Below are 14051 nucleotides of genomic sequence, written 5' to 3'. Positions count from 1 at the left end.
CATTGCGGCTTTGAAAAGCAATTTCCCGATTGAACCGACATATACAGCGTTTACCGTGAATGGGATCTCTGTGAATGAGGTAACATTACCTTTAAAAACCACAACTCCTATAATTGAATCCCGGCCTGAGTTAAGGTTGTTCCATTGGATGGGATAAATATCTGGAGAAAAGGACAAGGACACAGTAGAGTTGGAGGAGAAGGAGCAGAGACTTACTGGCATTGACAGGGACACTCAGGACGATGCCCAGAGAGATTAATGTGGGGTACGTGATGGCAATGCCAAAGTTCACCAGGATATTGAAAGCTGTGGAGGAGAAAAAGTTAAACTTTACTTATTAACTACAACTATTTCACTCACAGTCAAAAAGAGAAACTAGTCAGCAAGTATAAGGCAACTTTTCAATGCAGCCTATTAACTCAATTCATTGGGTGGGCGGGAGGGGGGGGGGGTTGCATCAGTCTCCACACTGGTTGAGGGTTGTATCAGTCTCCACACTGGCTGAGGTTTGTATCAGTCTCCACACTGGTAGAGGTTTGTATCAGTCTCCACACTGGTAGAGGGTTGTATCAGTCTCCACACTGGTTGAGGGTTGTATCAGTCTCTACACTGGTTGAGGTTTGTATCAGTCTCCACACTGGCTGAGGTTTGTATCAGTCTCCACACTGGTAGAGGGTTGTATCAGTCTCCACACTGGTTGAGGGTTGTATCAGTCTCTACACTGGTTGAGGTTTGTATCAGTCTCCACACTGGTTGAGGGTTGTATCAGTCTCCACACTGGCTGAGGTTTGTATCAGTCTCCACACTGGTTGAGGGTTGTATCAGTCTCCACACTGGCTGAGGGTTGTATCAGTCTCTACACTGGTTGAGGTTTGTATCAGTCTCCACACTGGTTGAGGGTTGTATCAGTCTCCACACTGGCTGAGGTTTGTATCAGTCTCCACACTGGCTGAGGTTTGTATCAGTCTCCACACTGGCTGAGGTTTGTATCAGTCTCTACACTGGTTGAGGTTTGTATCAGTCTCCACACTGGTTGAGGTTTGTATCAGTCTCCACACTGGTTGAGGTTTGTATCAGTCTCCACACTGGTTGAGGTTTGTATCAGTCTCCACACTGGCTGAGGTTTGTATCAGTCTCCACACTGGTAGAGGGTTGTATCAGTCTCCACACTGGCCGAGGGTTGTATCAGTCTCTACACTGGTTGCAGGTTTGTATCAGTCTCTACACCGGTTGCAGGTTTGCATCAGTCTCTACACTGGTCGAGGGTTGCATCAGTCTCTACACTGGTTGAGGTTTGCATCAGTCTCTACACTGGTTGAGGTTTGCATCAGTCTCCACACTGGTTGAGGGTTGCATCAGTCTCTACACTGGTTGCAGGTTTGTATCAGTCTCTACACTGGTTGAGGTTTGCATCAGTCTCTACACCGGTTGAGGTTTGTATCAGTCTCTACACCGGTTGCAGGTTTGCATCAGTCTCTACACTGGTTGAGGTTTGTATCAGTCTCTACACTGGTTGAGGTTTGTATCAGCCTCCACACTGGTTGAGGTTTGCATCAGTCTCTACACTGGTTGAGGTTTGTATCAGTCTCTACACTGGTTGAGGTTTGTATCAGCCTCCACACTGGTTGAGGTTTGCATCAGTCTCTACACTGGTTGAGGTTTGTATCAGTCTCTACACTGGTTGAGGTTTGTATCAGCCTCCACACTGGTTGAGGTTTGTATCAGTCTCCACACTGGTTGAGGTTTGCATCAGTCTCTACACTGGTTGAGGTTTGTATCAGTCTCTACACTGAAAGTAATCTCCAGAAGTCAGTGCTTACCAAAGAGCAGGCCTGCTACCCCACAGAGGTATAACCAGGGGATGTCCTCAAGAGAACCAAAGTATTCCACATGGGTGAAGTACAGGATGACTGGCACAAAGCTGATGAACACAAAATTAGCCCCACCGACGATGGTCAGAAAGAGCGCTGCCTCCCCAAACTTGGCACTGCCCAGGACCATTTTAAAGAGCACCTGTGGAGAGAGAGAGAGAAAGAGAGAGACAAATAGGATCAAATCAAATTGTATTTGTCACATGCGCCAATTACAACAGGTGTAGAACTTACTGTTAAATGCTTACTTACAAGCCCTTAACCAACAATGCAGTTGAAGAAATAGAGTTAAAAAAACATTTACTAAATAAACTAAAGTTTAAAAAAATTATTAAATCAAAAAAGTAACACAAGAAAATTATATAACAATAATGAGGGTATATATATATTTTTAAGTTTTCCTTTATTTAACTAGGCAAGTCAGTTAAGAACAAATTCTTATTTTCAATGACAGTTGGTTAACTGCCTGTTCAGTGGAAGAATGACAGATTTGTACCTTGTCAGCTCGGGGATTTGAACTTGCAACCTTCCGGGTTACTAGTCCAACACTCTAACCAATAGGCTACCCTGCTGCCCCATATACAGGGGGTACAGAGTCAATGTGCGGGGGTACAGGTTAGCCGAGGTCATTTGTAAAGTGACTGCATAGATAATAAACAGCCAGTAGCAGCAGTGTCAAAACAAAGAGGGGACTGTGATCCAGGGGGAGAGGGAGAGGGATAGAGGAGAGTGATAGGAGGGAGGGAGTTGATGCATCAGGTACTGTAGGTACCGCATACATTCACCCCCTTTTCCGCCCCCCTTAACGAGAACATGCGGGCAGACCAAAGAGAGAGGGAGTACCTGCCAACCGTCTCCCTGGCCTGGCACTCTGCCACCGCTGTCTGTTGAACACATTAGGCCATTGTGACAGCGGGGCAGGAGACACCACAGAGCAGCCATATTATAGAACAGGAGACACCACAGAACAGCCATATTATAGAACAGGAGACACCACAGAACAGCCATATTATAGAACAGGAGACACCACAGAACAGCTATATTATAGAATAGGAGACACCACAGAACAGCTATATTATAGAATAGGAGACACCACAGAAAAGCCATATTATAGAATAGGAGACACCACAGAACAGCTATATTATAGAATAGGAGACGCCACAGAACAGCCATGTTATAGAATAGGAGACACCACAGAACAGCCATATTATAGAACAGGAAACACCACAGAACAGCAATATTATAGAATAGGAGACACCACAGAACAGCCATGTTATAGAATAGGAGACACCACAGAACATCCATATTATAGAACAGGAGACACCACAGAACAGCCATATTATAGAACAGGAGACACCACAGAACAGCCATGTTATAGAATAGGAGACACCACAGAACAGCCATATTATAGAATAGGAGATGACACAGAACAGCCATATTATAGAACAGGGGACACCACAGAACAGCCATATTATAGAACAGGAGACACCACAGAACAGCCATATTATAGAATAGGAGACACCACAGAACAGCCATGTTATAGAATAGGAGACACCACAGAACAGCCATATTATAGAACAGGAGACACCACAGAACAGCCATATTATAGAACAGGAGACACCACAGAACAGCCATATTATAGAACAGGAGACACCACAGAACAGCCATGTTATAGAATAGGAGACACCACAGAACAGCCATATTATAGAACAGGAGATGACACAGAACAGCCATATTATAGAACAGGAGACACCACAGAACAGCCATATTATAGAACAGGAGATGACACAGAACAGCCATAATATAGAACAGGAGACACCACAGAGCAGCCATATTATATACCCATCAATCCCTCTTTGTGTCTGTCTGTCCACCACAGGCAGTCACCAGTGTTTCCCAAACTAAGGGGTGCACGTTTTGGTTGTTGCCCTAGCACTACACAGCTTATTCAAATAATCAAATCTTGATGATGAGTTCATTATTTGAATCAGCTGTGTAGTTCTAGGGAAACGTGTTTTTGGCTGATATGCTGCCTGCCTGCCTGCCTGCCTGCCTGCCTGCCTGCCTGCCTGCCTGCTTGCCTGCCTGCCTGCCTGCTTGCCTGCCTGCCTGCCTGCCTGCCTGCCTGAAGAATCTATAAGGATCTGCCTGTCACAGTCTGAACATCTGCAGGTCTATCAAATGAAACACCAAATTCCGGCCCGTTTAGCCCAGCCCAGATGTTTTAGAATGCTTCATAGTATTTCATAATATCTAATCTAGTCTCCTGTTACCTGATTATATAAGGAACAAATCTAAGGAGACTCACGAGCCTGTCCCTGTATGCACAAAGACTCCTTACATGAGACCTAACGTTGCTCCTAAACTGTATCTCATAAAGGAGGATGTTTGGGTGATTTATTGTTTGAAACCTTTTGAGGACATCTTCATCTCACTGAAGGAGAAAAGAAAAATGGAGACACATAAAAGGTCTCAGAACTGACACACCCCCTTCCAATCACAAAGAATAACCATGTATTCATTCCTTTCAAACACAAAGAATAACCATGTATGCATTCCTTTCAACCACAAAAAATAACCATGTATTCATTCCTTCCAACCACAAAGAATAACCATGTATTCATTCCTTTCAACCACAAAGAATAACCATGTATTCATTCCTTCCAACCACAAATAATAACCATGTATTCATTCCTTTCAACCACAAAGAATAACCATGTATTCATTCCTTTCAACCACAAAGAATAACCATGTATTCATTCCTTCCAACCACAAAAAATAACAATGTATTCATTCCTTTCAACCACAAAAAATAACCATGTATTCTTTCCTTTCAAACACAAAAAATAACAATGTATTCATTCCTTTCAACCACAAAGAATAACCATGTATTAATTCCTTTCAACCACAAAGAATAACCATGTATTCATTCCTTTCAACCACAAAAAATAACCATGTATTCTTTCCTTTCAAACACAAAAAATAACAATGTATTCATTCCTTTCAACCACAAAGAATAACCATGTATTCATTCCTTCAAACCACAAAAAATAACAATGTATTCATTCCTTTCAACCACAAAGAATAACCATGTATTCTTTCCTTTCAACCACAAAGAATAACCATGTATTCATTCCTTTCAACCACAAAAAATAACCATGTATTCATTCCTTTCAACCACAAAGAATAACCATGTATTAATTCCTTTCAACCACAAAGAATAACAATGTATTCATTCCTTTCAACCACAAAGAATAACCATGTATTCATTCCTTTCAACCACAAAGAATAACCATGTATTCATTCCTTTCAACCACAAAGAATAACCATGTATTCATTCCTTTCAACCACAAAGAATAACCATGTATTAATTCCTTTCAACCACAAAGAATAACCATGTATTCATTCCTTTCAACCACAAAGAATAACCATGTATTAATTCCTATCAACCACAAAGAATAACCATGTATTCATTCCTTTCAACCACAAAGAATAACCATGTATTCATTCCTTTCAACCACAAAGAATAACCATGTATTCATTCCTTTCAAACACAAAGAATAACCATGTATTAATTCCTTTCAACCACAAAGAATAACCATGTATTCATTCCTTTCAACCACAAAGAATAACAATGTATTCATTCCTTTCAACCACAAAGAATAACCATGTATTAATTCCTTTCAACCACAAAGAATAACCATGTATTCATTCCTTTCAACCACAAAGAATAACCATGTATTCATTCCTTTCAACCACAAAGAATAACCATGTTTTCATTCCTTTCAAACACAAAGAATAACCATGTATTCATTCCTTTCAACCACAAAGAATAACCATGTATTAATTCCTTTCAACCACAAAGAATAACCATGTATTCATTCCTTTCAACCACAAAGAATAACCATGTATTCATTCCTTTCAACCACAAAGAATAACCATGTATTAATTCCTTTCAACCACAAAGAATAACCATGTATTCATTCCTTTCAACCACAAAGAATAACCATGTATTCATTCCTTTCAACCACAAAGAATAACCATGTATTCATTCCTTTCAACCACAAAGAATAACCATGTATTCATTCCTTTCAACCACAAAGAATAACCATGTATTCATTCCTTTCAACCACAAAAAATAACCATGTATTCATTCCTTTCAACCACAAATAATAACCATGTATTCATTCCTTTCAACCACAAAGAATAACCATGTATTCATTCCTTTCAACCACAAAGAATAACCATGTATTCATTCCTTTCAACCACAAAGAATAACCATGTATTCATTCCTTTCAACCACAAAGAATAACCATGTATTCATTCCTTTCAACCACAAAGAATAACCATGTATTAATTCCTTTCAACCACAAAGAATAACCATGTATTCATTCCTTTCAACCACAAAGAATAACCATGTATTCATTCCTTTCAACCACAAAGAATAACCATGTATTCATTCCTTTCAACCACAAAGAATAACCATGTATTCATTCCTTTCAACCACAAAGAATAACCATGTATTCATTCCTTTCAACCACAAAGAATAACCACGTATTCATTCCTTTCAACCACAAAGAATGAGGTGTTCCTTTGATTCTGTCTTTTTAGAGAAGACTGTACCATGTCTCACAGTTAAGCAAACAAATGTGTCCTGTGTGTGAGAATGTGTGTGTGTTTGCGTGTTTGTTCATAGAGTAGAGAAGTACCTTGTAGAGTGCAGACATAGAAGCGGAGGCCACAACGAAGGTGATCCCCATGACAGAGTGGCTGTGGAAACCGTCAGCGTACGTCATCATCACGATGCCAGCGATGGCAAAGATGGCCGCCACGATCTGCACAGGGAAAGGTGGAGAGGACATATTACAATATATACCACTTAGCAGGTTTTTTTAAGGAGTGGGGCACTGCTTACATTATATTGGACAAGATAGTGTAGAAGGAGGAAGGGGAGGGTTGAACTGGGATTCTTTCACTTTGAATTCAAGCTGGATTTATTCATAGTGTGAAAGTACAAGTATCTCACCTGCAGTTCAATCTACCATAAATACATTTTACTGCTTAGAAAGAAGAGTCACTGTTGACTTGACACACCAGGATCCACTTCTGATGTACTTTTATACTGGTCTGAGATCAGATCATCAAACAGTAAGTACTGAATGTGTCCCAAATGGCACCCATGGGCCCTGGTCACAAGTAGTGCACTATAAAGGGAATATGGTGTAATTTGGGACACATCCTAAGACAGGTAGTAAAACCTGGAGCAGCTTTGGGCCCAGCCAGGGTGGTAAGTTACTGTCAGAGACCTTACAGTAGCACTGAAGAGATTCACACCCCAATGGCCTTGTGTGCGTGTGTGTGTGTGTCAGAGTGACAGAGTTTGTGTTTGTGCGTGTGTATATGTTTGTCCCTGACTTTCACTTTCCCCTCCCTTTCCTCCAGCTGTTCCCTCTTCCTTTTCTCCAGCTGTTCCCTGTTCCTTTCCTCCAGCCGTTCCCTCTTCCTTTCCTCCAGCCGTTCCCTCTTCCTTTCCTCCAGCTGTTCCCTCTTCCTTTCCTCCAACCGTTCCCTCTTCCTTTCCTCCAGCCGTTCCCTCTTCCTTTCCTCCAGCTGTTCCCTCTTCCTTTCCTCCAGCCGTTCCCTCTTCCTTTCCTCCAGCCGTTCCCTCTTCCTTTCCTCCAGCCGTTCCCTCTTCCTTTCCTCCAGCCGTTCCCCCTCCCTTTCCTCCAGCCGTTCCCTCTCCCTTTCCTCCAGCCGTTCCCTCTTCCTTTCCTCCAGCTGTTCCCTCTTCCTTTCCTCCAGTCGTTCCCTCTTCCTTTCCTCCAGTCGTTCCCTCTTCCTTTCCTCCAGCTGTTCCCTCTTCCTTTCCTCCAGCCATTCCGCCTCCCTTTCCTCCAGCCGTCCCCTCTTCCTTTCCTCCAGCCATTCCCCCTCCCTTTCCTCCAGCCGTTCCCTCTTCCTTTCCTCCAGCTGTTCCCTCTTCCTTTCCTCCAGCCAATCCCCCTACCTTTCCTCCAGCCATTCCCCCTCCCTTTCCTCCAGCCGTTCCCCCTCCCTTTCCTCCAGCCGTTCCCTCTTCCTTTCCTCCAGCCGTTCCCTCTTCCTTTCCTCCAGCAGTTCCCTCTTCCTTTCCTCCAGCCGTTCCCTCTTCCTTTCCTCCAGCCGTTCCCTCCCACAGTAATATCTGTTACTGGTGTAATGGTGAACACAATGCAAAGACACACACAACTACAAACACAGTCATGATAATCATATGCTATCTGGTCCAGGGCCCAGTGCTTTCCAATCAGCAAAGTCTCCCATACAGGAAAGGATTGATGGCTGTGTGTGTGTGTGTGTGTGTGTGTGTGTGTGTGTGTGTGTGTGTGTGTGTGTGTGTGTGTGTGTGTGTGTGTGTGTGTGTGTGTGTGTGTGTGTGTGTGTGTGTGTGTCTGTGTGTGTGTGTGTGTGTGTGTCTGTGTGTGTGTGTGTGTGTGTGTGTGTCTGTGTGTCTGTGTGTGTGTGTCTGTGTGTGTGTGTCTGTGTGTGTCTGTGTGTGTGTGTGTGTGTGTGTCTGTGTGTGTGTGTGTGTGTCTGTGTGTCTGTGTGTGTGTCTGTGTGTGTCTGTGTGTGTGTGTGTGTCTGTGTGTGTCTGTGTGTGTGTGTGTGTGTGTGTGTAATGAATAGGGACTTGGCTTGGGCCAGCAGAGTGGATTAGCACTGCATTAGAGAGGTGTCAGGAAGATAAACAACCCATGTGGTTATGCCCGGTGCTTCATTTGTAAATCGGGAAATGCCGGAACAAAAAGTGAGCATTAGAGTGAGGTACCGGAACGAATATTTTTAGTTTTTAAAGGTGCCAGATCCTGTTTTGGCAGGATGTGGCCCAAATTAAGCACTGCTTACACCTGGACAGAGCCAAGGGGTACAATGGGTTAACCCCCCCACCTCTCTCTCTCTCTCTCTCTCTCTCACCCTCTTTCTCTCTCTCTCACTCTTTCTGCAGTGCAGGCTGCCTGCCTTTCAGTCACCTCTCTAGCTACATAAAAAATAGAATGACCTGCCAGGTCAACCCATTACACAACGTTGACTTGAATGGGGATGTCCATTCTCTAGAAACGCCAGCTATGTCAGTCACATAGAAATAAAAATGACTAGGGACAACGCGCCTCATACCATGGCAATTTGACTGGGAGACCCATGGGTATACTCAATATGGCTGACATGGTAATTCTATTCAGGGGTGCACCTTTCAGTTTCTTTATCCATTCGGATAAACACCCCAAACAGCCTAGCCAACCTACCCAGTGAAAGTTGCGCCCCTGATGATATTCTATGGTCAGTTACCTCTCTACAGAGATTTGTTTCTCTGAGAAAGTCTGCTGCTTTGCTGCTTGGTTTCCTGGGACACGGACCCCTCAGTGATTGGACACGGCAATTTGTTTTCCTTTCTCACACACTGCTGTGTCAGCAAACCCAATGTCAGGGAATGGGGAAATGGACCAAGACTGGGTCTGGGCTCTGCTGAGGCAGTCTGTCACTCCCACCACTCCACCACAACACCAGGCCACACTCGCAGAAGACCTTTCTCACCCCAAGGGTCTTTCCTAGATCAATAAAGGTTAAATGAAAAGACAAAACCCCAGCTGAGAAATGTATGTGTGACTGATTGGTTTAGAACCTGGGTGGGTCTCATGTGCCACAAGGGAGACTGTGCTAGCTCGCTGAGCTAAAGCCTAGGCAATGTTACTCTCACACCTCTCCATAACAACATAAAACTACAGGAGAGAGATACAGGACTCTGAGATGCCTGCATATCTCTGAGTATATTGTAACTGCCAAAATAAAGGAAATACTTGAGTACTTGAGGGATACAACGTGTATTGAAAGCAGGTGTTTCAACCCAGGTGTGGTTCCTGAGTTAATTAAGCATCATGTTTAGGGCCATTATTTTGTCTACCATGGCTATGCCCCCCCCCAATAGGATGACAATGCCCCCATCCACAGCGCGCGAGTGGTCACTGAATGGTGAACATGAAAACGATGTAGACCATATGCCATGGCCTGGTCTTAGCCACCAGATCTCATCCCAAATGAACACTTGCGGGAGATTCTGGAGCAGGCGCCTGAGACAGCGTTTCCAGTTTCTCGTGGAGGAATGGTGTCACATCCCTCCAATAGAGTTCCAGACAATTGTAGAATCTATGCCAAGGCACATTGAAACTGTTCTGGCTCGTGGTGAACCAACACCCTATTAAGACTCTTTATGTTGGTGTTTCCTTTATTTTGGCAGTTACCTGTACATTTTTTAAAATATTTTTATCCTTTATTTAACTAGGCAAGTCAGTTAAGAACAAATTCTTATTTTCAATGACAGCCTAGGAACAGTGGGTGTTCAGGGGCAGAACGACAGATTTGTACCTTGCAGCTCGGGGGTTTGACCTTGCAACCTTCCGGTTACTAGTCCAACTCTCTAACCACTAGGCTACCCTGCCGCCCACATGAATTGCATTGGGAAAGTATTCAGATCTCTTGACTTTTTCCACATTTTGTTACGTTACAGCCTTATTCCAAAATAGATTAAATGATTTTTTGCAATGCAATAATTAACCATGTCTATGTGTAGATTAGAATAAAGGCTGTAACACAACAAAATGTAACATAAGTCAAGGGGTATGAATACTTTCTGAATACACTGTAGGTACAGTATGGGAGAGATGCCATCCCTTATATACCATTCTCCTACTGACAGCTATCCACCCACCTCACCCATGAAATAGCCCAAGCTAAGTACCAGAACACTGTCATACTTCAAAGGGATGATTGGACTCTCCCCAGCCTCTCCCCCTCGTATCCTCTCCCCTTCTCTCTTCATTTTCATATGAAGGAAAGCCCATCCAAGATCCTCCGCATTACTGCAGACATCAAAACACTGCAATACCCATCAACAGTCAGAGAGAGAGTAAGAGAGAGAGAGAGAGAGAGAGAGAGAGAGAGTAAGAGAGAGAGACAGAGAGAGAGAGAATTAGAGGGAGAGAGAAAGAGAGAAAGAGAGAGAGACAGAGAGATAGAGAGAGAGAATTAGAGGGAGAGAGAGAGAGAGAGAGAGAGAGAGACAGGAGTCATAGGGGAGAGATGGGGGAGAGAGAGGGAGAGAAAGATGGGGAGAGTGAGAGAGAGAGAGAGAGAGAGAGATAGAGAGAGAGGAGACATGGGGGAGAGAGAGGAAGAGAAAGATGGGGAGAGTGAGAGAGAGAGAGATAGAGAGAGAGGAGACATGGGGGAGAGAGAGGAAGAGAAAGATGGGGAGAGTGAGAGAGAGAGAGAGAGAGAGAGAGAGAGAAAAATGTGAGAAAGTGCGAGGGAGCATGAGACAGAGAGAAAGATAGAATGAGAGAGAGAGAGAGAGACAGAGAGAGAGAGAGAGAGAGAAAGAGAGAGAGAAAGAAAGAAATGGGAGGATTACTCAGAGCTTTCATCACAGATGGGGGTAGTGAGGGATAATGACAGGAGGGAGAGAGAGAGAGAGAGAGAGACATTCCGATTAGGTGTTTTCCTTCCAGATCTTCCCTCCAGTTATTCACACAAACAGTACATACATACATTCATTCATTTATCCGGATTAGTCACAGTGAGATCAAACATATTTTGCAAGAGAGACCTGAACTTCTATTTATAAAATCTCAGAATACATATAAGAGGGCTGATCTAGGATCAGTTTGACCTTTGAGATCATGATGAATATGATTATATGGCCAGGGGGACCTGATGCTGAATCAGTCTTTCTACTCTGAATACGTGGACTGCCTGGGACCTAGTAGGGAGTTTTAAATGTAGACTACAGGTTCATCAAGACAGAGGTCTGTGTGGGACATCATGTTTGGTACCGTGACTTTTTGTCTGGGCTGCTTCATGAGTTTGAGCCACTCCTGCCAGATTGCATAGTGCAATACCACTATTATACAATAATAGACCGCGCCACACACTTCTCTGTCGGGTCCCGATGGCGACCCGGGAACCCCACTCTGCATCAAGACTCCTTCCTGTCTTCTCCATCTCTCTGAGAGGTAACAGTTTCAGTTCAGAAGATCATATATAAATCATGTCATTACAAGGACACACTTCTCTGTCGGGTCCCGATGGCGACCCGGGAACCCCGCTCTGCATCAAGACTCCTTCCTGTCTTCTCTATCTCTCTGAGAGGTAACAGTTAAATCATGTCATTACAAGGACACACTTCAGTTTCCACATGAGGCTTTTCAGTACCACTGCAGAGAGAAGGAAACTCTCAGCCAGCCAGGACATCCTTAGCTTGGTTCTATAGTGGCTTGCGAAAGTATTCACCCCCTTGGCATTTTTCCTATTTTGTTGCCTTACAACCTGGAAGGAAAATTGATTTTTGGGGTGTTTGTATAATTTGAAACACAACATGCCTACCACTTTGAAGATGTAAAATATGTTTTATTGTGAATCAAACAAGAAATAAGACAATAAAACAGAAAACTTCAGCATGCATAACTTTTCACCCCCCCCCCAAAGTAGAGCCACCTTTTGCAGCAATTACAGCTGCAAGTATCTTGGGGTGTGTCTCTATAAGCTTGGCACATATAGCCACTGGGATTTTTGCCCATTCTTCAAGGCAAAACTTCTCCTGCTCCTTCAAGTTGGATGGTTTCCGCTGGTGTACAACAATCTTTAAGTCATACCACAGGTTCTCAATTGGATTGAGGTCTGGGCTTTGACGAGGCCATTCCAAGACATTTATATGTTTCCCCTTAAACCACTCGAGTGTTGCTTTAGCAGTATGTTTAGGTTCATTGTCCTGCTGGAAGGTGAACCTCCGTCCCAGTCTCAAATCTCTGGAAAACTGAAACAGGTTTCCCTCAAGAATTTCCCTTTATTTAGCACCATCCATCATTCCTTCAATTCTGACCAGTTTCCCAGGCCCTGCCGATTAAAAATATCCCCACAGCATGATGCTGCCACCACCAGGGATGGTATACTCGGGGTGATGAGAGGTGTTGGGTTTGCACCAGACATAGCGTTTTCCTTGATGGCCAAAAAGCTCAATTCTAGGCTCATCTTACCTTCTTCCATATGTTTGGGGAGCCTCCCACATGCCATTTGGCAAACACCAAACGTGTTTGCTTATTTTTTTCTTTAAGCAATGGCTTTTTTTCTGGCCACTCTTAGTTGAATTAATGGTGCTCTGTGTGATGTTCAAAGTTTCTGATATTTTTTTATAACACAACCCTGATCTGTACTTCTCCACAACTTTGTCCCTGACCTATTTGGAGAGGTCCTTGGTCTTCATAGTGCCGCTTGCTTGGTGGTGCCCCTTGCTTAGTGGTGTTGCAGACTCTGGACCTTATTATAGGTGGACTTGATTTAACTAATTATGTGACTTCAGAAGGTAATTGGTTGCACCAGATCTTATTTAGGGGCTTCGTAGCATTTTCATATACTTTTTTTAAACAAGTATTTTTTTCCATTTCACTTCACCAATTTGGACTATTATGTGTATGTCCATTACAGGAAATCCAAATCAAAATCTATTTATTTAAATTACAGGTTGTAATGCAACAAAATAGGAAAAATGCCAAGGGGGGTGAATACTTTTGCAAGGAACTGTATCCAGCAACTTACTTATAGCTACTTTTCAGAATACCTTTGGTGCTGCAAGGTACATTGTTAATTTGACAAACTTTCTCCCAGGGTGATGCCGAGGTCCAAGTTCATTAACAATTATCTAACAATGACCCTTAATGAACTATCCCCCAGCCCTGACGGAGCAGTTACATTCGCTTGAAAGCTAAATGTTTTTTCTGCACTGCAGTACAGGTTATCTTCTGAATGCCCACAACATGATTGAGTTTACCTGGCTTAACAGAATAGTCTCAAAACAGTATTTTAAAATACTTAAAATAGTATTTGAACCCAGGTCTGCTCTCCACGCCCTCAACTCTTCTGAACCCAGGTCAGTTCTCCATGCCCTCAACTCTTCTGAACCCATTCAGTTCTCCATGCCCTCTACTCTTCTGAACCCAGGTCAGTTCCCCACGCCCCCCTCAACTCTTCTGAACCCAGATCAGTTCTCCATGCCCTCAACTCTTCTGAACCCAGGTCAGTTCCCCATGCCCTCAACTCTTCTGAACCCAGGTCAGTTCCCCATGCCCTCAACTCTTCTGAACCCAGGTCTGC

At 43.5% G+C, this 14051-nt stretch overlaps 1 protein-coding gene across 2 annotated transcripts in view; it reads right to left on the bottom strand.

The window, feature by feature from the left end:
- Window positions 1-14051, bottom strand: part of slc35f3b (solute carrier family 35 member F3b) — a 180455-nt gene that overhangs the window by 4276 nt on the left and 162128 nt on the right. For both annotated transcript variants that reach the window (XM_090217596.1, XM_036960912.2), the window contains 3 exons: window positions 6581-6706; window positions 1821-2013; window positions 217-306 (listed from right to left, as the gene is read on the bottom strand). In XM_090217596.1, coding sequence (XP_090073722.1) covers window positions 217-306; window positions 1821-2013; window positions 6581-6706 — 409 coding nt within the window. The remainder of the gene's footprint in view (window positions 1-216; window positions 307-1820; window positions 2014-6580; window positions 6707-14051) is intronic.

Source organism: Oncorhynchus mykiss, chromosome 23 (assembly GCF_057628025.1).
Source record: "Oncorhynchus mykiss isolate SJ-2025 chromosome 23, ASM5762802v1, whole genome shotgun sequence".
Taxonomy (NCBI): Eukaryota; Metazoa; Chordata; class Actinopteri; order Salmoniformes; family Salmonidae; genus Oncorhynchus; species Oncorhynchus mykiss.
Note: the sequence above shows the minus strand (reverse complement) of the source record. Positions and strands in the feature narration are given on the sequence as shown.